Here is a 26,026-nt window from a genome sequence, read left to right as displayed (position 1 = left end):
TTCCTGAGAAAGCTAGAGAAGACTTAATGGAGGTGGTGATATTTGAACTAGGCCTTGAAGGATAAGCAAGAAATCCCAGGCAGAGAACAGGGAAACACAAGTTCAGACACAGAGAGTGAAAGTATAGAGTTAGTTTAGGTGGCAGAGAGAAGCTCAGTGGGTCTGGAATCGAAATCCTTGAAGGATTTTAGAAAGGGGGATGCCTTGATTAGGTTGTGTTTTTTAAAGATGTTTCCATTGCTTGTGAGGAAGACAGATTAGGGGGAGGAGAGTCTGGAGCAGGGCATAATGAGTAGTTGGGAAGCTGCACTAGTGGTCAGGGAGGGATACTGTGGGCATGAATTAAGACAGTGGGATGGCACAGAACAAAGGAGGTCCTCTCCTAGGTTGAACTGGCAGGATTTGGTGTTCAGCTGAATATTGGTGAAGAGGAAAAGGCAGTTGATGAAGCATCTGGGACATCTAAGCATGGGGGATTGGCAGAATGGTGCTGTCATTAATTGAGGTGGGGAATACAAGAGGAGGAACATGTTTAGGGTTGAGAAAAGAAGGAAAAACAATGTACAGAGAACTTATTATCTGCATTTGGTTCCCATCATACTCTTACATTGGGGCCACAAAGCAACAGGGGGCTCCACTGAGCTAGCCATCCTTTGCACACAAATTTTAGCACTTTATTTCAAAACTTTAGCCAACATGGAACCAAATCAATCACTATTTGCAAAATTTGGTTTTTCCAAGCTTGCAACAGATTGGAAAATTGTCAAAATTTTAATGTAAGAATTATGCACTTGATTTAGATACCAATTTTATAGTTGCAAGTAAAACAGGAAAAAGAATTCCCTATTACTCAATTTCTTCTTTCTATTGGACATCTAATAGGGGTGTTGCTTTATCCATCACACATGCTTAGTCTTAAAGGGACTTACATTGGTTGATTTTGGCTTAATACACATAAAGGACATTTTGACAATCAGGAGAAAAATGCTAGTGTCTACAGAAATTAGAGATGTAATATCTTTGCTTTCCTGAATTAGGTTTTAATTAGGCTTTGAGAGTAATAAAAAATTCCTTAGCCTTCAATATGTTGAATGACTTCCCTTTCTCCATCGTGCTTAGGGTGGGGTAGAAGTCCATCTAAATATCAATATCTTTTTAATTATAAAATTACTACAGGCAGTTGTAGAACACTTGGGTAGGTATACTGTAAAGTGAAAAGAAGAAAATAAAAGTCCGTCCACATTTCTACCAGCCAGATGTGAATCCTTAACAGCTTGATGGTTTTCTTTCTAGATTTCAATTATGTTTTGCAGTTATTTAGTGGTTTCAAATCCAAATCTTTTCATTCAGATTTATATTTTTTCCTGAAATGCTGGCACAGTCCTCAAAATCTTTTAATTTTTTTTCTTTGATTGTCACTGAGCAGGTTGGGGTCTCTGCGTGTGTTTCTAAAGCGCCCCTGGTCCTCGTACTTTGAACTTCATTATGTTGGTCACATCCACAAGCATTTTCAAGTAGGTGTTCTGTCCCTACAGCCCTTCAGTCCACACAGTGGAAACCACTTAATCCAGATCCTAGAATAGTGTCAGGCACATAAGTGGTACTCAAAAAATGCTTATTTGTTAAGTGGATAAATGAAATCAACAGATAAACCAATGCTTAATCAAAAGGAACCTGAGGAGCCCGTGCCAGTGGTGAACTTCAAGTCAGATTTTCTCCACTCTAGTTCTGGTCAATGGGCTCCACGCTTTCTCCTAATGATGAAGCACCAGTTCTTTAGATGGTAACTGGCCTTAGTTATGGTCTCTTCTTGGTTCTCTGTACCTAGCCTCTAGATTGGGGGATAAACTATAGGTTATCAGTGACCAGGCATTCCTATCACTAGCCATCTGTCTGCTTCTGTTTGTTTCTACACATTAAATCCTTTCTCATGCCTCTTTCGGGAGCTTTCCTAGAGAGTCTGCCATGCCCACTGGAGTTACCTGGCCTTTAAGTCTCTGCCTAGCTGACTCCACTGAGAACCCTGCCCAATGCACCCCGGTTCTGATAAGATGCAAAGTGGCCCTTTGGAAAGACAACCAATGCATACTGGATTTCATTAGTTAATCCACTTTTCACTTAGCCACCTTTCTGCATCTGAAGAGTTGGCATTCCTCTTGTGAAGAAATCTCTTAAGATTTTTTGGTATGTCTGAAATGGTAGCATAACTTTGTTTACTCTATATATTTTGTCAAATGGCTTAGTTCCTTAAAATCAGTCTGTAAAATATAAGGTCCAATTGAAACTGATCATGGGAATGGAGGAAGAATTAGAAACAAAGAGGGGAAGATAAGACAGAGGCATTACAAGCCTTCAAAATAAAACCAAATGAAATAAAAGAAAGCCATTTATTTTTGGTTGCTTATGGAAGATGGGAGAAATGAGTTAGGCCAGGCAAACTGTTAAGAACTGATTGAAACTCTGGTGCCCACAGTGAATTACAAGGTGTTCAGGTGGAGCCGCTGTGTCTTCTCTGGCTCCCTGAACGATGACAAGAAGCTGGGGCTACAAGGCAGGAGCTGAGAAGTAAGATGGCTATTTTCTTTCTTTTTTTTAATGTTCTATCTTGGAACAAAGTAACTGCAGGAAGATCGGCAACTTCCCTGAGTGTGCTTATAAATGTTTATACCCTAGCCCATCCCCAAACTTTTATTAGAACTTCGTATGCCCCAAGAGCTATGAAGGAATCATGTGATGACTGCCCCCTTCAGAAGCTCAAGTCCAGGTCAAAGATAAAACCATGATAGCTCTTATTCTGACCAGGTCATTGTAACGAACAGTAGTTTTGTCATAGCCCTCCATAGGCACTAGCAGAAGGGACATTTTTCCCCTTTAATTTATTTCAGTCTTCCATCTTACTGACTGCCTAACAGCAGCTGATGGGCTGGCCAGTCCCTGTTGTCTTATATTTAAATAAACTAGATGACAAAGAGCCTTTAATTGGTCAAATTATCAGAGATGTACATTATTAGTTCAAGTGCATCCATGGGATTTTCTTTTCAAATGTCACTGGGATTAAAATAACAGGAAACCGGAGATGGAAGCATTAGAAAGGGGTAGACTTTGGCAGCTGCGGGTGCCTACACTGCTACAGAGGACATCCTGGATGTAATGGTTATTTAAGAAGATGGGGGAAGGGGAAAACAGAAACGCCAGGACTAAACAAACACTACAAAGAGTTAGCAACGTTTAGTGTTTGCAACTTAATTCTGTCCCTAGAAAAATGTGAATTGTTAGGTTTAAAATAAATGGAAACGTTCTAATTTGCATCTTAATTGTAATACATGAGTAGAATAACACCTTCAAGTACACACCCTGAAGACCACTTATAATCAAAATTATCTGCTTAATACAGACAATTTTGCTAATTTTGAGGTAGGTAGGTATATTTAAGTATTCTTGCAGCTTATGCAAAAATATTCTTGCAGTTTTGGAAAGCCTCTTTGCCTCATGGGAACTTCTACTATTATACTGCTGTGTAATAGTATCGCTCATGAAGGAAAACATGATCTTAGGGCATAAGTCTTTAAAAACGCCTCCTACGACCTCTACTGAAGTCACTTCTGGTAAATATTTCAATCCCCATTTTCACTAGGTTGTCAGTCCCTTTAGTGAAAATGGGAAATACGTAGCACGTACTTTTGCTAAAAGGTTTCTCATTCTCCTTCATAAATCTCTATCATGTTTCACTGTCTATTGGAAAATTCATTTCAGTTAAGGAAAAAAAAAATTCTTTGGGGGCTTGATTACAGAGTTACAAAGACCATAACGCCAAAGCTTTCATTTTTATTAGCTATTTGGTTTAAACCTTTTTTTTTTTTTTTTGTTAAACAAATTTTGATCTATAGACCTGACTATCTCAAGTTGTAAAATAGGCTATGAAACAACTGTTTTATTCCCCTGGTCTATGTGGAGTGAAGCCAAACATATGGCAAACTGTACTATTACAGAGGAATTTGGATGGATGATTTCCTCCTCTGTGTTTTATTTTCAAGCCCATCACCAATGGCCGTTAGCAGGAAACCAGCTGCCGAGGGTGGTGGGGCAGTTACTGCTAGGGACACACGCACATTCAGACATACACCTTGGTGACCACTTACAGTCATACGCAGTTTATATGAGGTGTTTTACAGGAAAAGTGAAGGGTAAAAGGAAAGCCTGATTAGCAGTTTGCTCCTAGGTAGCTCAAACATCCAGGAAGAATATTTTATCCCCACCCAAGATGCAAAGGCTCAATGCAATATGTGAGAAGTGATAGATGACCCCGACTTACCACACAGAGTCCATAGCCATCCAAGCACTCGTTGGAATTACCATTACAGTCACAGGGCAAACATTCTCCCGACTGGGCAAAAAAGAATCCGGCGTCGCATTTCTGAAACAGACACAACAAAAGCATCTTCATGACCGAAAAGATCAATTCTGGCCATCATTTTCTGAGAGGAGTAAGAGGAGATGATTGGTAAATGATCTAAATATTTCTTTACAGAACATACTAACATGAACTATTTATACTACCATTCAATGATGTATATCCAATTTTCTTTATGTATCTTTTCTGCCTCTTTTTTCATTTCTTTTCTTTGGGGGGCGGGGGGAGCCTGGGGGCGGGGGTTCCTGCCGAGGTTGGCCCGGACACCACGAGAACAAATGGCGTCCAATTCTCGCGAGGCGTAGCCGTTCGCGCAGCAGGACGTCGTCTCTTCCTCTCCTGCGCCGCGTGAACGCCTGTCACTTCTCAGCAGAACAGGAGCACCTTTAACACAGTCTACCACTGTGAGGAAGTATAAGAAGATTTTAGGTAACAGTGAAGGAGAAATTTTCTAATGTTTTCTTCCAATCCGAAACAAAACAAATCCAAACTATTTGGGTGAGGCACTGCATCACGCTCCCTATGAATAAAGACCTGTGGGTTCAGAAATTATTGGCTGTGGCAGAACAACTTAGAGATGTGTCTTTCATAAACTTGAGCTCTTAAAAAAATACGCTTTTCAGATCCTAAAATTTTAAAGGGAGGGGTAAGGAAGTTAATGAGTCCTTACACTTAGCAGGTCCTTCGTGGGCGCTCTTCCTATATTTCATTTGTCCTCGTAACTGCGAGAAACACATTGTTTTCCTTCTTCCAGTGGTGAGATAATTAAACCCAGAGGTGTGGGTTGTGGTGATGTTAACCGATCTTGCATTTGCTGAATTGCCCTGCCCAAATGTCACTTGTCAGGTTGAGAAACTTTGTGAGATTGTTCTTGGTTTATGCCATTGGGCTTATGGATATGTACTTTATGTTTCTTTGGAATGTTTCAATGCTGCAAGGCAGAAATGACATCATAGGCCTGGAAGTCCACTCCTTGCCTATCAGACAGATTTACATCTAAAGAATTCCAGACAGATAAGAATCTGCGTTGTTTCCACAAACTTACAGAGGAGGAGGGTTCCCATCACACCCGCCATTGACTCGTAGTTTGTACTGTCTTGGTTACCAGGAAACTTTTCATTGTATCTGGCTGAGGTCCCTCTGACTGTTATGCAAACCCATTTCCTCTTGCTTTTTCCTCTGTAGAGAAAGAATCACTAGACACCATGCACAGTATAAAAACCCCATAGTCCTAAAACTAAAATTTAACATATTCCATTTGGAGGAAGTTTAATAGAGCATAATGTCATTTGCCTATGAAGAAAAGGCAAAGAAATTCTGTCTTTCTAAGTGAAGACAAAATAAGGCTGAGAAGGGACCAATTTATAATTTATAATGGAGACTTTGTAGTTGATGGTAAGCCTTTTTCTCAGTTTCCACTAGGGAACAAAAGAGAGGGAAAGGTGCTAAAATTGCAGTAGGAAGCATTTAATTCACACCACCTAATTTCACATATTTCTAACTTCTGTTTCAAAATACAAGAAATACATGTTTTCACTGTGATGCAGTACACAGAAAAAGGCATTCACAGAAACAAGAGTAAGAAAAAAGACTCACAAAACAGTAATTAATCTTACTATGTGTCATATACTTTAAACTTCTCTATTTTATTTTATCTTAAAATGTATCCTGGTCCTAAGACATAACATTGATTTGATGACCCATGAATGTGTTGCATCCTGCATTTTGACATTAGGAGGCTTTTAATTATAAAAGGAATGGATGACAGTAGTGAGGGCCTTAGTTATCTCAGGAGCCTCCATACCAGCGGTTTCTGAGTTCTCTAACTGACCAAGTTACAGACATCTGATTGGGGGAGTTTCTGATTCAATAGTTCTGATGGTGAAGCCAAAGAATCTACATTTTTTTTTGTATAAAATAAATTTTGTATTTTAAAAATTATTTATTTTAATTAATTCTTCCCCCCAGCCTTATTGAGATATAACTGACATATAATGTTGTATAAGTTTAAGGTGTACAACATGCTGATTTGATATACGTATGTATTGCAAAATGATTACCACCACAGCATTAACTAACAACTCCATCATGTCACATAACTACCATTTCTTTTTTGTGGTGAGAACATGTAAGATTTACTCTCTTAGCAACTCTCAAGTGTATAATACAGTATTATTAACTATAATCAAGGTGCTATACATTAGATAACCAGAATTTGTTAGTCTTTTAACTGGAAGTTTGTACCCTTTGACCAACCTCGAAAAGACCCACTTGTACCATCAACTATAGTAAGGACCTTCCTCTGGCCCAAGGAATCAAATTTCTGAAAGGGTGTTTTGAAATTGATAGTAGTGCAAGTCTTTTAGGCATTCTCGCAGCTCTTTCTTCTGAAGAAGACAAAGAAAATTAAGATTTGCCCTGAATAAATGCATCATTGTGAATATGACAGTGGCTAATCTCTTATTAGCCTGAGGCCCTGATTAAATTAAGAGACTCATTTTTAAAAAACAAAAATAAAATTATCACAACATAGGAAAAAAAAAATTGGAAGATTTTGTATTTTAGAAGAGTTTTAGGTTTACTGAAAAATTTTGAGGGATCTGTATTTTTAAAAAGCCCCATGAAGATTTCAGTGTGAGACTAGGTTTGGAAGGATTGCTTCAAAGCACCTGTCACAGTACCTTGTACATGTTCATTGCTCAAAGAACTTGTGATTGTGATTTGAATGGTTTGGACCAGGACAGGACATCTGAGGTATATGTGCTGTTGGAAACCAGTGGTTTATCCTGCTAACCTGCTCACCGCTCTCTGCTGGGGCAGGATTGGGTCTCCAGTGTTCCTCAACACAGTCCAGGCAGCCACTGCCTTGACTAGACTGTGTACAAGATGAAATCTTTGTTATGCCAAGTTTAGGAGGAGACTTCACTCTGAGAATCTGTCATTATCCACTTATCCACCCACCAGACGAAGGTTCTGACCTTGTGTGAAGGATGATTTGGCTCAGGTCTCGTACTGTGGGAGATGGGAAGAGAAGGGAGGCAGGGACAGGGTTGTGTGGCATAGTCACTTGGTCCCCTGCCAAGAGGGCAAGGAGGGTTGGAAGCCTGGCCAACTCCTTTCTTGCTGAGTTTTGTACACTTGAAAGGATTGTATTTTCTAACTCATCTATCTATTTAAAATTCACACAAAGGCACCATATGGAATAATGGAAGCCCTGGGTATGGGGAGCTTCTGATGTCATTACTAGAGCCCATGCACTGGATACCTTGGACCTTGCGTTGTAGAACTTTAGAGGATTCCTTGAAACAGTAAATTGTTAAGTGGTTCAAGAGAAGCTTGAGTATCCTCAGGAAGAGCTGTTTAAGGTTGTTTCTTTTATGTAAAAACATGTCATCATTTTTTTCCCAGAAAGTTCTGTTAAGTTTTACTGAATCTCTTCTTGAAATTCTATAGGAACTGGCGAAATTGACCTTTGTCATAATATTAAAAGGTAGATATTTTCAAGAATGAAAGTGTGGCTATTTTTTAGTTTTGCTCTTGGTTAACAATTTTTTCTCTAAGTAATTCTAAGACCTGTGCTATTTAGAGGCCTGTGAAAGCTGAATAGTCTTCTCACAAGGAGAATAATATCTGTCTGCTTTCTTTGGAAATATTCTCCAGAATTTACTAAACAAAGATGTGTTTATGTATTATATATGTGTGTGTGTAAGCAAGAGAAGTCTTACAATCAATTTTTAGATGCCACCCTGAACCCTCTTGCCCACATAAGATTGACCTACAGCGGACAACTGTATAAACACGTGGGTGGGTGATTTAGAGAGCACTCAGGGAGATTTGTATCTTCTGGGATGGTGCCACAACCTTTAAAAAATTGATAATAATAACAAGGATAATAATGACAATAATGATGATGATGATAACGATAATATGGTTACCATTTACTGAGAGCCTGTGTACCAAGTATTGTGATAAGTACTTTATCCATGTTATGGTATTTGCTCTTCACAGCAACTCTGGGAATTAGGTATAAATACCTGCATTTTAGAAATGAACAAACTGAGAGTCAGAGAAGATTAGAAATGTATCCAATGTCACATAGGTTTATAAGAGGTTCAGAGTGATCCAAATCTTCTTGTTTCTCTACTATACCATGCTGCCCCTTGTAAGTAAATAAATAAATAAAATTTAAAATTTTATTTAATTTACATTTTAATTAATTGAACATAAATATTTATCATGCTAAGTCACTGCGTTGGTCATGTTGTATAGGTCTTGCATTTTTACCCCACCATAGCTCTATGAGGTAAGTTCTGTTACCTTCGTTTTGCAGATGCGGTCTGTGTGGCTTACAGGAATTGTTATTCAGGCCAAGTAACACAGATAAGAAATTGTGGACCCAGAAATTAGATTCTTTGTTTGACTCCCGCATTTGAGCGCTTAACCTGCTGGTGTACCATTAATATATGTTAACCAAACCCTTCTTGTTGGGCATTTAGGTTATTTCCAATTTTTTGCTGTTATAAACAATCCAAAGCAGGCTGAAATGAATAAAAAATGTAAAATCTCTCCTTTAAGCCCCAGAAAAAATTCTTTAAAAATAGATACATGCTTAAAAATATATACAATCACTAATATATAAAAAACATTGAATGGGAATATTTACTTTTTAAACAACTTATTTCAGCCACATTGTCATTTTGCTTTACACTAAATCACTTGTAGACTTTTTACAGCTCTCTATTCTTAAGCCACTCGGTTACTACAGCTTGCCTCCTGCTCTGACACTGAGATTGGATTAATCAATAATATTTACTTCTGCCTTTGAAGAATAAGAGTTAAAATTGCCATTTGCTTACTTTGTTATGATTAGTGTGATGTCTGGCTTGGAGTAAAAATCAGTATATGTTTACTTGACTAATTTTATATTTATAGAAATCAGAACTAGATAGAACTTAGGAGGAAATTAGTGTGGTGTATCCATGTGCCACTTATATTTAAAGGAACTGGAAATGACAGTGTATATATATGTTGATATCCTTGAAGAAGGCATTATTTCTAGAGGTTCATCGTATAATCACAATGTTAATTATTTCACTAGATGTAATTATAATTAAGGTTGTTTCTTAACAAAAAGGATAACATTTATACACCTGATTGATCATTTTTGTCCTCATTCAAAGAAGTCTCCTTGAAAACACTAGACTTAAACCAACAATACTGTCATCATACAGAACATGTTTTGAATTTTCTTAAAAATTCTTAAATTGTGTTCTTTTGAAGTATAGTCCAGTCTGCATCCTTTGGGTGCGGCAAACTTCTAAAAATCTCTTGGAGTTATCAAATAAAGTGAGTACCAAGCAAAGTAATATTAAGTTAAAAACTCATAAAAATCTCACTGTGTTTTCCAAATATTGTCACAGAGGAGCCAATTAATTGGCCACAAGCCACTACTTTCACATAGATAGTGAATCTCTAAGACCTTCAGAATTTCTGTTGAAAAGCCCAATTGACTAAACAATTTAAATGCTCTAATAGCATTCTTTAGGAATTTGAGGTCTCCAATCACCCGTTAAAATAAACTAACAATAGCAAAAATTGACCAGATTTAGGAGGGGCCTGAAGTTGTCATCTGAGGGTGTGAGACACATCTTGAGATCTCTGAGTAGGTACTTGATGTCCCAGAGAGAAACAGACTCTAATCTCCAGTTCCAACAAAAATAATGAATTAATTATAATAAAATTCCATTATAGAGAGCACATGCCACAGCCCTGTGCCTATTCTAATAGGATTTGACCTAAAATTGGAATAGATATTTGCATTGTGTCTTCAACCAAGGATCTACAAACATTTTACAAATGTTGACTCATCTTGCTTTCTGAATTAGACTTGTAAAATTTTGATTCATCAACTTTTGCTTTAATTTACTAAGGCTTAATGTGGAAAGCTTTAAAAAAAACCTCTCTGAATTCATTCATTTGTATCCACAGTCATTGCTACCTTCCAAATTAGTATTCTTCAAATTTAACAGCCCACATTCAATTATCTTTCTGCTTAGGTTTTTGTATGGGTATAATCAATCCACTTTTCTCTTGTTTCCAGGCAACAATGATTTCAGCTCCAGTTTTAGTTTTAGTGAATTCCATTTTTTGTTTTAGTGTATTAGTCACCTTAAAATTTAGTCACCTTAAGATTGAATGTTATGCTCACTTAGGAGCTAAAGCTTTGTGCCTTTACTCAGAGTCTCTGGATCTTACACAATGCTGACTTCCATCTGCTTAAAACTTGGGCAGAATTAAGAATCGGATAGTATTCAGGGACCTTCTAATAGGAACCAATTGTTCAATTTAATGTATTTAAAAATAGCAATGTAGCCTTTACTGAGGAGGAGTGACTTCTAAGAACATATGAATTTATTACATGGGTAGGCATTTCACAGGCTATTTTTTTCTGTGTCTATAAAAATAAAAGATAAAGTATGTGACATGGAAAGCAGTCCCGAATTAAGCTATTGATAACTTTGCCTCTGTATTTTTTCTGGTAGGACTTAACATGTTTTGATTGTTCATATACAAAACTATAATGGAAGTGCCAAAATAAGTTAAAACGCATTATGCAGTGGGTTACAGTTAGCAAGTTGCCTTCTTGTTTGACTTTACTTGAATATAGAGAGAATTACCCATGTACCCTCCCTTGTGTCTCTTTAAGCTCTTGTTTGCGTAATTGAAATTCCCCACATTTCAATAGGCGAAGTTAATTTTTAGATTTTGACAGTGATTTCACCATAGCTTGATTAAGAAAGTGGTTTCAACATTCCTCAGGGGTTTATCCAGTTCAGAGATATTTTTTCTTAGGATTGGCATAAATAAAGCTGGTGTATCAGCTGAACACAAACTATGGTCCTGGTTTCTCCTAGTTGGCTCTTAGAGCTACCTTTGTGCTTATGGCTTGGGAGCTCTATCTGCCATTCCGTGGCAAACTTGCAAAACACTCCAGCCCTCAATTTAATCACCAAATGAATTAGAGACAATGATTTAGGTCCCGAGGAATTCTGAGGAGCACAGCACTGCTATCTTGTCCACAGTTAAGCCAGGTCCTTTAATTTTGTAGAGTGGAGAGATAGTTATCATGGCATTTACTTTACATTTATGTGGCTATTCCTCAGCACTCTTTATGGGTCTTTTGGGTATTCTCTTGGGCATGGAAACCAGTGCTCCACTCAAAGGTCTCAGATAACTGTTCTCAAGCCCTGCACTTGATCAAATGCTTATTTGGACTTTTAGATACCAACAGACTCAGGCTGTGATGAAGTACTTACCACACTTGCTAATAAATAGCTCTCTTTAGTTGTAAAACTAAAAGGATCAAACAAGAAAAGTTTAGAGCCCTAAAGCCATAAAGATTTTCCTTTTGAAGTGTTGGATTGGAGGATGATTATGTTCATTAATACTGATGAAAATTTCTTTAATTTTCTCCTTGAAAAGTTATTTAAAACACTTTATAAGTTGCTCATTTATAGTAGTGATTGCCACTTATAAAACATAATGGGGCTTTAGCAGTGCCTTTTTTCCTTCGATTTTTCTTAAAAAAAGAAATCTGCTAACATCTGGCTTTTTGCTCCGGGTCCTCCTCACATTGCCTCATGTAACTGGCTTGTGCTTTTCACTTCTCGCCTTCCAGGCTGTGGTTACACAACATAGCCTCTGCCAGATTTTTTTTTATATCTGAAAACTGACTCAGTTTTATTTAATTTACTGGGGCAAATGCCATGGACACATTTCCAAGAAAGGAAGAGATGCGGACCACAAGGGCTAGCGTTAAGAGCAAGGAGAGAGGAATGACTTCAGAGTTACAAGGTTTAGGGGATTTTGATATGACTCCTTAACCGCTTAGTAGGAATCAATGTTGTGAGATGACAGGCATCTCTGTCCTCTTCAACTGGTTTTTGTGAATAATAACAGCGAATATTTATTGACAGACACCAGGCACTGAGCTAAGTGCTCTTTATAGATATTCTGATTTGATCATTACCATTTAATAGCCCACAGGATTGCAAATGTCTGCCTAAATTACCATTACTTTTTACAGGAAATTGGGAAGTTTAATTGTCTATAAACTGACTATGGCTTCTGTTCAGTATGCCCAGGGAAGGCAGCAGTGCTTCCTTAGGCGAGTTCTCTGGTTGGGGTATTCTGTCAGTTTCCATTGCTAGTAGATGTACCTGTTTCTGTCTTGAGGTGCCCTGTGTACTTCATTGCTACCTTCACACTGGACCATTCAGGATGCAAAGCAAAATGTGACTAGCAGTACCTGTCATTCTTTATGCTCTTCCTTGTGGGTCTATGCATCACTGAAGAAATGCTATGGTGAATTAGTAGGAAAGGAGAAATGCATCCCAAATCTCTACTCTACCCATTTATTCTCAGGAGATAATCTTTCCACTTTTGATGAGAAAGTGGAGGTCATTGGGTGGAAAATCTCATACTATCTACCTCTCTTCTCTTTCTCAAAATTCGTCTTTATCTTGACTCATCCTAATGTCCTCTGCCCACCTCAGAGGAGGTAGTGCTTCTCTTGTTGTTAGGAAAGACTAGCCCTCTATCCGTGCTCTGGGGCTTACACACCTGTGGCCAGCAGGCTCTGTCCCATCACCTAGCCTCCCTCCCTCACATGCCACCCATCTCTTTGCACCCACAGGGATGAGGAGAAGCAGAGTACAGTTAAGTGCTGGGTCTTGTGTTGGATGAGCCCTGACTTCTTCCCCCAGGTTCAGATTCTAAGAACACCTTCCTTCAGCTCTGCCTCTTCTTCATTTTCCTCCGTTCTTGCCCAGCCAGGCTTGGTGAGTGAGAACTCAGTCACACTGGCTCTGCTTCCTTCATGCCAACCTATGCCTCTATCCATCATCCAGTTTCTGTCTCCATGGTGCCACTGAAACTGCCCTGACAAGGCTGTTGGGTGATGTCTTTGTGGCTTTGCTTTTCCAATGTTACTTGTTCTTATTCCAGTACTTAATATTTTTGAAATTCCCTCCTTGAAATTCTCTCTTCTCTCTGCAGGACAACTCCCACATTAGGTTTTTCTCCTGCGTCTTTTTCTCAGTATCTGTGGGGGAAGCATTTGGGGGGAAGGAAGGTAGGTTGTTCCTCTTCCTCTGCTGCCCCTGCATTGTAGGTGTTCCCCAAGATAACCTCTGTATCCCTCTTTTCTATCAACACACTCTTGCTGGATGAGGTCAACCTCTGCCACAGTTTCAGCCTCCATTTATATTCTGGTAACTCCCCAAACTCTCTACATAACCCTGATCTCACTCTTTTAGTCCACACTCTTGTTTCCAAGTACTTGTTAGACAAGTCCTTCTCCAGCTCTGTAGGCACATGGAGTTAAATGTGTCCCACACTGACCTTATTATATTCTCTCCCCAATCTGTTTTTCTCCTTATATCTCAGTTAATGATAAAGATTATGGAACATAAAGGGAAAAAGTAATGGATTAATGCTTTTAAATCACATGAATGTATTTTGCATTAACGTAGTTTTTGGAAATGCTTCCAAAAGAGTGAACTCTGCAAGGATCAGAGAATCGTTTGCATATAGAATGACAAAGTTTAAGAACTCACGTTTTATCTCTTCCTTTTTACAAGCTCTTTGCTATCATTGTTTATTTCGAATCTATGGTTTAAATGGAGGTAAATGAAGTATCACAGAGGTTAGAGTCTCAAGTTAGAAACGACCTTACACAATTCTGATCTGTTATAAATTTACTCTCTAAATGAGTATCTCTATCTATGTGGATGGTAGGACTGGATGTTCTCCAAATTAATTTCTGTGTAGAATACCATGTTTATCAAGGTTAAGTAACTGGAATGTGCTAAGTTGAAGCTTATGTGTTTGTTATATTATTAAAACTCAACAGTTACCACAGCGACTGCTTAGAACTTAGACAACAAAAGATTTCTCAGGGAGGAGAATTTTGTCATGGACATTATTTAGAATTGCTGGCACACAGTGCTAATAAAAAGCAGACTGTGGTTTAGTAAGTTTTATTATTGTTTTAAAATTCTTTGTACACAATGCACCCCTTATTGCCTCCACCTGAGTGAGACTGATCCCACCTCCTATCACCCTTTGTATACTGTTGCCTCATAGAGTTTGCACTATTCCTCTGAGATATTTACCAAGGTGACTCTTCCTCCTTGTTCCTAATACCACTGTTTAGGTCAGAATCTTGGTGTTTCTCTCCTGGATTACCATAATTACATTTACTCTACTCTCTTGGTCACCAGGCTTTCTCCCTTCCAGTCCATTCTTTATTACCAGAATTAATTTTTAAAAACCTTATCATACTGCTTTTCTGCTTCAGACCTCCCAGTGGCTCTTCATTCATTGCATACATGAGTAAGTAAAATTCCTTAGCATGACATACAAGGCTCCTATTTCACAGTAAAATCCTAACTATCTCTTCAGGCTCAACCTTGGCTCCCTCTGCTCTAATTAAACTACATGTTCCCCTCCTCCCCCAACATACTGTTCTCTTGACCAGCTTGACTTTGCATGTACTGCGCAAAGGGTCTTGGGGTGCCTTTCCCTCACCATCACCTATGAATCCTTTCCTCGGTCTCAGACTCAGTTGCTCTTCCTCTGCGTTCACGTGGCACTCTGCACACACCTCATTAGAGCACATGGAACATGCTATTGCAAGTTGTAATCTACACTCCAGCCTCCCTGAAATCACTGTGAGCTCCTTGAGAACAGGGAGTGTCGTATTCAACTTTGTATCCTTATCACCTATCAGAGTGATTAACAAATAGCAAGTAGGTGCTGAAAATATGTTAGTTGAAAAAATGGATTTGAACCTGGAAAGAACGAACCAAGAGAGGGAAAATCATGTAAACACTTTGGAGAGAAATTTGGCAAATCTCACAAGTGAAGATCTCCAATCATGAATGATCTTTAAAAAATAATATTAAGGAAAAAAGCAAGCTGCAGTATAGAAACAGTATGATATTTATATTGTATTTTAAAACATGCAAAATAATTTTGTGTTATACACTGTGTAGGGCTGCATGCATATAAAGAAAAGTAAAAGAAATAAATGGGAACCTAAGAAATCAGGCAATTTAAGGGTAAAGGAGAGGAATGAGATTGAGGATATATGGGCTTAACTATATTGGCAATATTTTATTTCTTAAGATACATGGAGGGGATACAAATGCTCATGAGAAAGAAAGAAAAGAAAGAAAGAAAGTAAAAGAAAGAAAGAAAGGAAGAGAAAGAAAGAAAGGAAGAAAGGGAAGGGAGAAAGAGAGAAAGAAAGAAAAAGAAAAGGAAGAAAGGAAGAAAGAAAGAAAGAAAAAGTAAGAAAAAGAGAGGAAGGAAGGAGGGGAGGGGAGGGAGGAAGGAAGGAAAGAAAGAAAGACAAAAGATCCCACTTAGGTTGGCTGGCTATTGGATTTCCATGTCTAGACCTTGTAAGGTCTCTAAAACATCATCTCTAGGAAGTGACTAATGTGGTCATGACAATAGATTCAGCTGCTTGTGTATAATTTCCCTAACTTCCTTGTTATTCATTTTATGAACCATTATCATTACACACAGTTAAAAAAAATAAGCAGAGGAACATTCCTTACTTAATTTGTTCTTCCTTTGTTTTTCATCGTACAGCTAGTAGCTACCTCATCCCATGTGGAAGCCTTTCCCGTGTCTGTATACGTCTCAGTTAAAACATACACCAGCTTTTAGGTTCTTCTAAAATGTTCAAATGACTGCTTAATTTGATTTCCACTAGTTAATTTATTCTATCAGTAAAGCTACATGTCCTAGGCTACCTGTGCAATCTGGAGGACTTTTAGGGTGCTTATTTATTCTAGTTGGGGCTTACTAATTTAAGGCAGAGGTAAAAGAATCTCAGAATAGTGCACAATACTTCCATTTTCCAATGACTGAGAAACTAAAATGTTAAAATCCATGTGAGATGGTTTACAAGCTAGTTTTCTGTTCTAAGAGGGGAGTTGGAGTCCAAACTCAGACTCCTGCCTCCTCAGGGACCAAGACAGCCAATAGTGGGAACCCCAAGCATCTCTGGCTTTAAACTGGCAGAACATGGCAGAGTGACCCACAAACTTGGCTAAAGGTTGCCCTCTCCAGCTGGCCTGGAGCTGAAAAAGGGGAATGGGAAAAGACGGTGCAATGATTCAAACGAAATGAAGCTGACTTACGGAATTTAAGATTATGTTCTAATACTTGGTTAGTTTTTGGGGGGTATATTCTCTTCTCCATTATTCCTTTACATGAAACTAAAATAATTTGTAAATTACAACAGCTAATTGCAGCAGGTACTTTTGGAAAGGGTTCCCCCACTAGAAAGGAAATGGAAAAAGCCATGAATTTTGAAAGAGGGCTTGTTATTGATTTAGTCAATCAGTCAGGCAGGGGCCCAGTAGGAAACAGAATTCACTTTAGAGGATTCAAGTGAAGAGAAGGAAGACATGAGAATGGATGGATGGTTTACAGACGCGTGGGGAGGTTAATGCAGCAAGGAATAGAGAGGCCATGGGAACAGAGGCCTAGGGCCCAAGGAACAAAGAAAGCTCTTACTCTGGCCAGAGCTGTGAAGGAGATGCCTCCATTGGACCTGCAGGGGTGGGGAGTCACAGCTTCTGCCCAAGAGGCAATGGTGAGGCAGAGAGGGAGCAGGGCAGAACTGCCCCACCTCTCTACTCTCCTTTCTGACTCAGCAGGGGAGCCTGAGTGAGGAGTCTTCAGGGGTCTGCCTCTGGAGGCAGAGCAAGCTGGGAAGGCAGGCACAGCTAGGGTCTGGGGGGAATATAAGTGGGCAAGTGGAGAGTAAGCAACACACCCTCATTCCCAGGGGTGTGGCAGGAGAAGGTACTCAAGCAGCAATATGAAATAATTGACCTGCTAGCTCTTTATCTGGGGATGATTCAAATGGTCCCCATTTGAAGTAGATGTAGAAAATGACATCTGATTGACTTTCTCAGACAGTCCAGGCCAAGGCCGCTTTCAAATAATCAAATTGCCTTTACCAAATCTTTGAAGGCTCATTTAAAAATGTTAATTTACTAATTAGGATGGTTTCGAACACTAAAACAGAAGCAAAGTCAGCTTTTGTTAGAAAATCATTAAATGTGATACCAGAAATTACTGTGACTGTGTGGATTGAGCTAGAACTAGGCTAAAAGTTTAGGATTATTTATATCCAGTTATTTTGTTTTGGAAGTAGAGTTGATTTACAATGTTGTGTTTCTGATGTACAGCAAAGCGATTCAGTTATACATACATACACACACACATATATGTATGCTTTTTCATATTCTTTTCCATTATGGTTTACAGGGTATTAAATATAATTCCCTGTGCTATATAGTAGGACCTTGTTGTTTATCTATATCCAGCTGTTTTTTAATCACATCGTCCTTGTGGCCCCACTCCTCACTTTGTTGGTGGAGAGCAGTGCATCTCCTTCATGTTTTTTGCCTCCTTAGAGAGCCCTGTTCTTCAGCCTTCCTGAGGCATAAACCTCTGAAAACAGGCAAAACCATAACCACACCCATGATCTCCTCCAACATCCTGAACTCAGCTTTACGTTTCATACACATTTAATCAACTCTCGGGAGATAACAATTCTCTGTTGAAGTGGAAAGGTCTTTTTTAGCTGTAATCATCCTAAATATTAATTTGGGGGTTATAACAGATTTTTAAGTGGGTCCATTAGGGGCCACAGTCAGGAAAGAGCATGGATATAAGTGCTTCTTACAAGAAATATGTTTGGAATAGCCAGTAATGGACTGAAAAGAGCTAGCAAATTGACTTCTATTCATCTGGAGGCTGAAGCTGCACCATCTAAAGATGGATTGCACTTCACATATTTGGACTCTTCTTTCATAATTTATAACAATCTGGGAAAAGTGACATATTTCCCCTGTTCAGTTGATGGAGCATATTTTTAGGGAATCTAAATAGATAACGAGTTTGTATTCAAAGGTGGGATCCCTTTCAAGTATCAGTTTTGATAGGTTTCTCAGTATAATTGCAGTCAGTTAATTGTTAAATCAAGAAGATTAAGAGCATTTCATAGGTAGGGGGAAATTTTCTTTTTGAATGTATTCTCTCTGTCCCTCTTTTTATCCCTTATTCTTCCAACAGCTTACAAATCCTCCCCCACCCCCCGCCGCCCCCCACCCTGTAGCACATCTCTTTAGGTAATTTTTCTTTAGAATTTGCACCCCAAATTGTCAGAATATGTTGAAAATCTACTCTTTGGCATTTTAAGAAGTGCACACATGTATATCCATGTTCAAGTCTCCATTTGTCAACCATGTACCTGGCAGCCATTCAGTTTTGTACATATTTGTTGAGTGAATGAATCAATTTCTTCTCCATATATGCTTCCATTGAGGATACCCCCAGCTTCTAGACATCACTGTTTTATCTCCTATGTGCATTGATGTGGTGCACTACAGTCTGTTTCTTACAGGAGCCATAATTCCCTATAGTTACATCCTCTGGAGACAACTGGGAGCAGTGGAAAGCATGAGGTCTTGATTCCAGTTCCAGTTCTACTACTGGGTAACCTGGCCTGGCTTATTTAATGCTAGGTCTCAGTTTCTCTTTCTGAAAAAAATGGGAGTGATCACCATATTATCTCTTAGAGTGGTTGTGAGTATCAACTAATACTGTGCAGTTAAAGTCCAATGGAAGGGTATAGAAGGGGTTCAGTAGCTAGTAGTTTCCTCCCTTCCTTTTGGACGTGTCTGTGCCAGGGTTATCTGTTTTAACTGGTAGCTTTTCAGTAAGCTGTAAGTCTTTCTTTATGGGACACAGCTCAGCAATGACCCCTGAAGTTACTGGTTCTTGTCTTTCTTCCTCAGAAGACTTAGCTCCCAGAGAACAGGATCTGGATTTGTCTGTCTTGTCACTGTATCCTCAGTGCCTTGCACAGCAGGTGCTTAATGAATATGTAGTGAATGTATGGCACTATACATACATTGGTATTATAGAATCACAGGATTCCAGAGCGGCCAAGGATCTTAGTTGTTCCTTCATCTAACCTCATATTTAAAGTTTGGAAAACTGCAACCGAGAAAAGTAAGGACTCATCTAAAGTCACGTACATAGAGCAAGTTAATGCCGCCCTTAGTGCACCTTCCACTAAACCACACTTCTTGATGATGATGAAAAAAGGGATGTTAAGAATGGTGGGGGCTGTTCTGGGGCTGCAAACAGGCCCACACTGTCCACTTCTGCCTTTCCCAGGCTTATCTGGGATAAAAGTCAACTCTGCTCATGGTTATCAGATTTATCAAGAATCTCATTTCCAGCAGTACCATCGCCCTTATTTCACAGGTGAGTGCCATCATCATCCAAAGTTCTGACTACCACTCCCCAGGCATGAGGATGAGGGAGTGGGGTGGAATGGGATGGAGAAGTGGGGGCAGGTGAGGGGGGGAACACTTTTTAAATCTTGCTCAGGTTTGCTCTGTGTGGCTCAGCTGAGATAGGAAACCTTGTCCGTCGGCCCTCTGTAATTACTAGATTTGGCATATGGCGATTATTTGTAATTTAAATATAATAATTTATAACTGGTGTTTCAATTTTTAGCAGTTTCTATTTAGTGCAGATAGAAATAGACTGTGAAGCAAATAATGTAATTACTCATTAGAGAAGTCAACTCTTGTTAGAAGCTGGTTGTATGACCTCCAGCTGCATCCCTGACACCTCCCTTGTTTCATTTGAGGGATCTGACAATGGGCCTTGGGAAAGGATGCCCCTTTGTGTAACATACACCAGCGGGTATGCAGGTGTTTCCCTTATGAATCAGAAGCAGATGTCTGGTTGGGCAGAATGTATGACAGCTTGACCCACCTAACAGGAAAACTCTGACCTATAAATTGCACTAATAAAATACCATCACAACAGTTTTGGCTGGGCCATGAAACTAACACCATCGCCCTTCAACACTGAGAGAGGCTAGATCCCACAGAGGGTTTGTGACTGGCTCAAAACTTAGGATTGTAAGTTGAACCTACACGCTGCCTTTGATATATTTTATAAGACAAATTTTATGAGGCAAATGACAGTGAGATCTTACCCCAAGTGTTCTTATTTGTAAAATGGGAGCAGTAGAATTCATTAAACAAACATTTTACATCTCTACAATGTGTCAAGCACCTAAAAGGCTCAGGAGAATGAATTTTCAGGCCACGACTGAAGTATTTCAGAGTGGTGGTCTGTTCAGGGTCTCTGATGACAGGGCCATTTTCAAACAGTTCGTAAATAAACAAATATATCAAACACCAACTGCTTACAGAAAGCAACGCAAATGAGTTACCATCCTGCACATTCAGCTCCTCTATTTGGGGAGCTAATTAAAACAGAACAATAACAGAAAAACTTTTCCAACAAGTGGTAAATCTATACGAACAAAATTTTAACTACAATGTCATGAACTGTTCCTAAGTTCTGTTATTTTTAGAACATGAATGAGATTCAAAGTTGGTACAGAATTTCCATTCTTTTCATGTTATTTGGGATTGTTTCCTACAATTTTCCTCCCTAACTTCCCTCCCCTAAAATTTTATTTTGTGATTTTGGTAAAATACTATTTAATTTAAATCTTTATTTCATTCAGTTTTATATTGCTAAATGGCATAAATAACCTGCACATTTTCCTTTTTGTAAAAATTTTGAAGGGTAGTTTCAGAATCACTTTACAACCTGATATTATCTGTTTATAGCTTTTAAATTTTGCCCCCAAATTACTGTTTTGATCCAGATAGTTACTGTGTTAAAGCATGTTTATAAAAGTGAAGGTAAAGTACACAAAGTGAAAAGAAAATGACTGCAAAGGAGATGGCAATGCCTCAAGTGCTATAGATCTATTCTCTGCACTGCTGTTTTAATGACAGCAAAATAATACACATTTATGAAAGGAAATGGATGAGGAAGGCTGAGAATGTTTGATTTAAAGTAATTTTGTTATCTGTAATTTGAGGGGGAAAAATTGTGCTGCTTTTAAAACAATACTTTAGTTACAGATGTTTCCAGACCCCTTCCCTGATCCAAGGAAACAAAATACCATTCAGCAACAAGCCCAGATTTAGAGATGGGGCTTGGTCCAATATAAACATTTCTTAGCTAGACCTTCTCCATGAAAGTGCATAGTCAATTTTTCCATATACAGTGGGAAAGACAAAGCTTTTAGCTTAAAAGGCATTCTCGCCCGTAGCACAGAGCTCCAGGAATGAACAGCCTAGGGATGTCATGGTTCATTATTGATGTCAAGCTGAATGCTGATTTGTTCATCAGAGGTATATGACAGGATTATGTCAGAATGGACACATGCCACAAACAGAAAACTCAGCAGTGTTTTGGCTTTCAGTATTTGGTATGGTCATTTATTCATTCTGTCTCTCTGTTTCATGTAGCACTGTTTACCCAGGGCCCAGTTTAGGGTGTGGCACAAGGCAGTCATTCAACAAATAAGGAATGCATGAACTATTTTCTTGAGCAACTATTATACTGAAGGCACTTGGCCAGTCAATTTGGGGAATCAGAAGATGAATCATGGACACTGCTGGCCTCCAGGAGTTTAGTGAGGGCATTTAAGGTGCATATGTAACTTACTATAGTATATGGTAGAAAGTGCTAAGAATCATAGTATAGGAGAGGTACAGAGAAATGCTGAGAAAGTAAAGAGGAAGGGGAAATTACTTTTAACATGGAGGTGGGGGATGGATCAAGAATGGTTCTTCAGAGGAGGTGGCATTTTTGCACGGTTTTCTTAAGGGAGAAGGCTGAAGCCTAAAGGCTGGAAAACATAGGGTGTTTTTTAGTCACTTCCCATAAGGCAGAGAGGCTCAAACTTATATTCCTTTTGTTGTTTTATTGCTCAAACTAGGCATCCTCCCCCCCGCCCCGTAATCTACTTCAATAAAAGAGACCAGATGGACTGACTTTTTTTCTACTTTCTGTGATCTTCTTTGGAAGGATTAGTTTAATATCAACAATTAAACTCATGTGACATCTTCAGCAACATTCTGGCTTACAGTATACTAACACGGAGATACCACTCTCTGTCCCCATATTGTAGATAATACTGGAGGCATGCCCTAATCCCTGAACTAAGTGTTAGGTATGCCTAGAAGCCTCATTAATTCTTTGTGGTCACCAGGATCCCATAAGGGACTGTCATGTGGCTTAAAAGTTAGGAGTTTGGAATTGACAATAATTTCCAAGTTATAATTTATGCATAGGGATAATGCCATTCAACTGTAAGAAGAGAATATTTTTTTATCCTCTTTCATTCTGCTAATGCATTTTACCCAAAGTGAGATGAGCAAAAGAATGGTAATAGGAATACTTGGTTGTGTGGCTCTCTCGGTAGCTACAAGATTGATTGAATTGACTGAGAATCTATCAATAATTAAAGCAAGAACCTGGTACACTTGGTTTTCAATACTCTACTGTCAATAGCCCAGTCACTGAACAGCTGAAATAGAGCAAAAATCTATCCTCATTTAAAGCTTCAACTGCTTTTTCAGTTTTTTCTCCTTTTAAAAAAAGGACTTAATTGATATTTATAGGACATTCCATCCAGAAACAACAGAATACACTTTCTTCTCAAGTGCTCTTGGAACATTATCCAGGATAGATCATATCTTGGGTCACAAATCAAGCCTTGGTAAATTTAAGAAAATTGAAATAGTGTCAAGTATCTTTTCCGACCACAATGCTATGAGACTAGATATCAATTACAGGAAAAAATCTGTAAAAAATACAAATACATGGAGGCTAAACAATACACTACTAAATAACCAAGAGATCACTAAAGAAATCAAAGAGGAAATTAAAAAATACCTAGAAACAAATGACAATGAAAACATCATGACCCAAAACCTATGGGATGCAGCAAAAGGAGTTCTAAGAGGGAAGTTTATAGCAATACAATCCTACCTCAAGAAACAAGAAACATCTCAAATAAACAACCTAACCTTACACGTAAAGCAATTAGAGAAAGAAGAACAAAAAAACCCCCAAAGTTAGCAGAAGGAAAGAAATCATAAGGATCAGATCAGAAATAAATGAAAAAGAAATGAAGGAAACAATAGCAAAGATCAATAAAACTAAAAGCTGGTTCTTTGAGAAGATAAACAAAATTGATAAACCATTAGCCAGACTCATAAAAAAAGGGAGAAGACTCAAATCAATAGAATTAGAAATGAAAAAGGAGAAGTAACAACTGACACTGCAGAAATACAAAGGATCATGAGAGATTACTGCAAGCAACTATATGCCAATAAAATGGACAACCTGGAAGAAATGGAAAAATTCTTAGAAAAGCACAACCTTCTGAGACTGAACCAGGAAGAAATAGAAAATATAAACAGACCAATCACAAGTAAAGAAATTGAAACAGTGATTAAAAATCTTCCAACAAACAAAAGCCCAGGACCAGATGGCTTCACAGGTGAATTCTATCAAACATTTAGAGAAGAGCTAACACCTATCCTTCTCAAACTCTTTCAAAATATAGCAGAGGGAGGAACACTCCCCAACTCATTCTACGAGGCCACCACCACCCTGATACCAAAACCAGACAAAGATGTCACAAAGAAAGAAAACTACAGGCCAATATCACTGATGAATATAGATACAAAAATCCTCAACAAAATACTAGCAAACAGAATCCAACAGCACATTAAAAGGATCATACACCATGATCAAGTGGGGTTTATCCCAGGAATGCAAGGATTCTTCAATATATGCAAATCAATCAATGTGATAAACCAAATTAATAAACTGAAGGAGAAAAACCATATGATCATCTCAATAGATGCAGAAAAAGCTTTTGACAAAATTCAACACCCATGTATGATAAAAACCCTCCAGAAAGTAGGCACAAAGGGAACGTACCTCAACATAATAAAGGCCATATATGACAAACCCACAGCCAACATCATTCTCAATGGTGAAAAACTGAAGCCATTTCCTCTAAGATAAGGAACAGACAAGGTTGTCCACTCTCACCACTATTATTCAACATAGTTTTGGAAGTTTTAGCCACAGCAATCAGAGGAGAAAAAGAAAGAAAAGAATCCAAATTGGAAAAGAAGTAAAGTTGTCACCGTTTGCAGATGACATGATACTATACATAGAGAATCCTAAAGATGCTACCAGAAAACCACTAGAGCTAATCAATGAATTTGGTAAAGTAGCAGGATACAAAATTAACGCACAGAAATGTCTTGCATTCCTATACACCAGTGATGAAAAATCTGAAAGAGAAATTAAGGAAACACTCCCATTTACCACTGCAACAAAAAGAATAAAATACCTAGGAATAAACCTACCCAAGGAGACAAAAGACCTGTACTCAGAAAACTATAAGACACTGATGAAAGAAATGAAAGGTGATACAAACAGATGGAGAGAAATACCATGTTCTTGGATTGGAAGAATCAACATTGTGCAAATGACTGTACTACCCAAAGCAATCTACAGATTCAATGCAATCCCTATCAAGCTACCAATGGCATTTTTCACAGAACTAGAACAAAAAATTTCACAATTTGTATGGAAACACAAAAGACCCCGAATAGCCAAAGCAATCTTGAGAACGAAAAACGGAGCTGGAGGAATCAGGCTCCCAGACTTCAGACTATACTACAAAGCTACAGTAATCAAGACAGTATGGTACTGGCACAAAAACAGAAATATAGATCAATGGAACAGGATAGAAAGCCCAGAGATAAACCCACGCACATATGGTCACCTTAGATTTGATCAAGGAGGCAAGATATACAATGGAGAAAAGACAGCCTCTTCAACAAGTGGTGCTGGGAAAACTGGACAGCTACATGTAAAAGAATGAAATTAGGACACTCCCTAACACCATACACAAAAATAAACTCAAAATGGATTAAAGACCTAAATGTAAGGCCAGACACTATAAAACTCTTAGAGGAAAACATAGGCAGAACACTGTATGACGTCAGTCACAGCAAGATCCTTTTTGACCCACCTCCTAGAGAAATAGAAATAAAAACAAAAATAAACAAATGGGACCTAATGAAACTTAAAAGCTTTTGCACAGCAAAGGAAAACATAAACAAGATGAAAAGACTACCCTCAGAATGGGAGAAAATATTTGCAAATGAAGCAACTGACAAAGGATTAATCTCCAAAATTTACAAGCAGCTCATGCAGCTCAATATCAAAAAAACAAACAACCCAATCCAAAAATGGGCAGAAGACCTAAATAGACATTTCTCCAAAGAATATATACAGATTGCCAACAAACACATGAAAGGATGCTCAACATCACTAATCATTAGAGAAATGCAAATCAAAACTACAATGAGGTATCACCTCACACCAGTCAGAATGGCCATCATCAGAAAATCTACAAACAATAAATGCTGGAGAGGGTGTGGAGAAGAGGGAACACTCTTGCACTGTTGGTGGGAATGTAAATTGATACAGCCACCATGGAGAACAGTATGGAGGTTCCTTATAAAACTAAAAATAGAACTACCATACGACCCAGCAATCCCACTACTGGGCATATACCCTGAGAAAATCATAATTCAAAGAGTC

General features: G+C 38.5%; 1 protein-coding gene across 5 annotated transcripts in view; it reads right to left on the bottom strand.

Moving 5' to 3' along the window:
* LAMA4 (laminin subunit alpha 4) overlaps nt 1–26,026 on the bottom strand; it is a 148,695-nt gene that overhangs the window by 104,074 nt on the left and 18,595 nt on the right. For all 5 annotated transcript variants that reach the window (XM_061206771.1, XM_061206770.1, XM_061206769.1 and 2 more), the window contains exon 3: nt 4,313–4,414. In XM_061206771.1, the coding sequence (XP_061062754.1) occupies nt 4,313–4,414 (102 nt within the window). The remainder of the gene's footprint in view (nt 1–4,312; nt 4,415–26,026) is intronic.

Source organism: Eubalaena glacialis, chromosome 12 (genome assembly GCF_028564815.1).
Source record: "Eubalaena glacialis isolate mEubGla1 chromosome 12, mEubGla1.1.hap2.+ XY, whole genome shotgun sequence".
In the NCBI taxonomy this organism is placed as follows: domain Eukaryota; kingdom Metazoa; phylum Chordata; class Mammalia; order Artiodactyla; family Balaenidae; genus Eubalaena; species Eubalaena glacialis.
Note: the sequence above shows the minus strand (reverse complement) of the source record. Positions and strands in the feature narration are given on the sequence as shown.